Consider the following 1,940-nt stretch of genomic DNA (forward strand, 5'->3'; position numbering starts at 1 on the left):
ATCCCCTCCCTCCATCCACCACCTGCTGCTGCATCCCCTCCCTCCATCCCGCACCCGCTGCCGCGTCCCCTCTCTCCATCTCCCACCCGCTCCTGCATCCCCTCCCTCCATCCCGCACCCGCTGCCGCGTCCCCTCTCTCCATCTCCCACCCGCTCCTCGAGTCCCCTCCCTCCATCCCGCACCCGCTGCCGCGTCCCCTCTCTCCATCTCCCACCCGCTCCTGAGTCCCCTCCCTCCATCCCCCACCCGCTGCTGTGTCCCCTCCCTCCATCCCCCACCCGCTGCCACGTCCCCTCCCTCCACCCCCCGCCCCTTCTCGGCACTCACTTGAAGCAGTGCTCCTTGTCCTTGGTGTTGTCGGTCTCACAGCCACGTGCCTCCTCGAGCAGCATTGTGCGAATCGCCTCCTTGTCGTTCTTGTCCTTGAAGTAGCTCAGCTCGTTGCGCGTCAGCACAAACCACCTCGTCTTCCAGCTCTGCAAGCACGCGGTAGAAGACAGGCTGACGACAATTAGTTGGCGTCTTCAATAGGGTGTTGGGCAACCAGTAGGTGACGCCTTGAGTAGCATTTGGGCTGGCCAGTAGGTGGCGCCTTGAGTAGAAGTTGGGGTAGCCAGTAGGTGGTGCCTTGAGTAGCATTTGTTGTGACCAGTTGGTGGCGCCTCAAAAGTCAAGAAGCGAGTGACCGGAGGGGGGGGGAGGGGTGACACAAGATGATTACTATTCCCAAGAAGAGCTCTACGATGCCTAGCAATCCTACACCAGACTATCTCAACACCAGTCACCTCACTGAGAGCATGCAACAGCATGCGCCTTGCCCACACTACAAACCACCTTTCAAAAAACGGCAATCGAATATAAACGTGCGCTACAACAAATACGCGAGACTGAAATCTTGCTACGGTCTGCCTGGGCCCGTTCACACCCGTGTTATATATGCTAATCGCTCGATAATCGCAAGATGCACTGTGTCGCGATTGCGGCGGTCGCCGTACGTGTACGCGAGAATGCCTTACGTCGCTAACAGCACACCACTACTCGTGCAGACCACGTCACGTTCATAGCACACGCGCGCGCACACACATCGATCGCACTCTACGAATGGCAGCGTGCGATGACAACCACTGCATTCCAATCGTTCTGCTTTCCGAAATGGCAGCACGCGATGACAATTATTCTAAAGTGTCTCTAGTCAAAGTGGGGCGGCACGCGACAGCAATCACTCGGTTCCGAATGAAGGAACGCGGCGCCAACTGTTCCGTATCGAATCAGACAGACAGCTACGTTCGTACGTGACATTCCGGAGACAAGCCCCGCACTTCTATCGACGGAGAGGACTTACCGGCGAGCTCGTACAATCCATCTTAATGTCGGCAAAACAGAACGCACCCAGAACGGTAAAGTTTGTGATAAACGGCAGCGAGACATTAGCTCTTATATCCAATACGAGCACAGGGGGCCGCGACACCCTCGACTTTTGTAGCCAGGGGATGATTCTATTAATTAACTAGAGCACTCGGAGAGCGCAGACCTCCGCCAAGGCAGCTCAATTCTCTCACTGTGAAAATGTTAATTAATTAATTAATTAAATAATTAATTGGATCCGGATCACCACCAAAATGTAATCAATTCTAAGTTACCCCATTTCTGACCTTTACTAAAAATTTTATTAATTAATTAATTGGATCCGGATCACCAGCAAAATGTAATCAATTCTAAGTTACCCCATTTCTGACCTATCCTGAAAATTTAATTCATTAATTAATTAATTGGATCCGGATCACCACGAAAATCTAATCAATTTTAAGCCCATTTCTGACCTATCCTGAAAATTTTATGAAATCTGTCCATAACTTTTTCAGTTAGGCTGTACACAAAACAAACCAACGCACAACCCCACAAACCAACAAACCCACGCCGGTGAAAACATAACCTCCTG

General features: G+C 52.1%; 1 protein-coding gene across 2 annotated transcripts in view; it reads right to left on the reverse strand.

Annotated features, from left to right (window-relative positions):
* The window catches only part of LOC106804815 (dual adapter for phosphotyrosine and 3-phosphotyrosine and 3-phosphoinositide-like), a 9,659-nt gene that overhangs the window by 1,632 nt on the left and 6,087 nt on the right, over window positions 1-1,940 (reverse strand). For both annotated transcript variants that reach the window (XM_014806173.1, XM_014806165.1), the window contains exon 6: window positions 329-477. In XM_014806173.1, coding sequence (XP_014661659.1) covers window positions 329-477 — 149 coding nt within the window. The remainder of the gene's footprint in view (window positions 1-328; window positions 478-1,940) is intronic.

This window comes from Priapulus caudatus, unplaced genomic scaffold, assembly GCF_000485595.1.
Source record: "Priapulus caudatus unplaced genomic scaffold, Priapulus_caudatus-5.0.1 Scaffold5, whole genome shotgun sequence".
Lineage (NCBI taxonomy): Eukaryota > Metazoa > Priapulida > Priapulimorpha > Priapulimorphida > Priapulidae > Priapulus > Priapulus caudatus.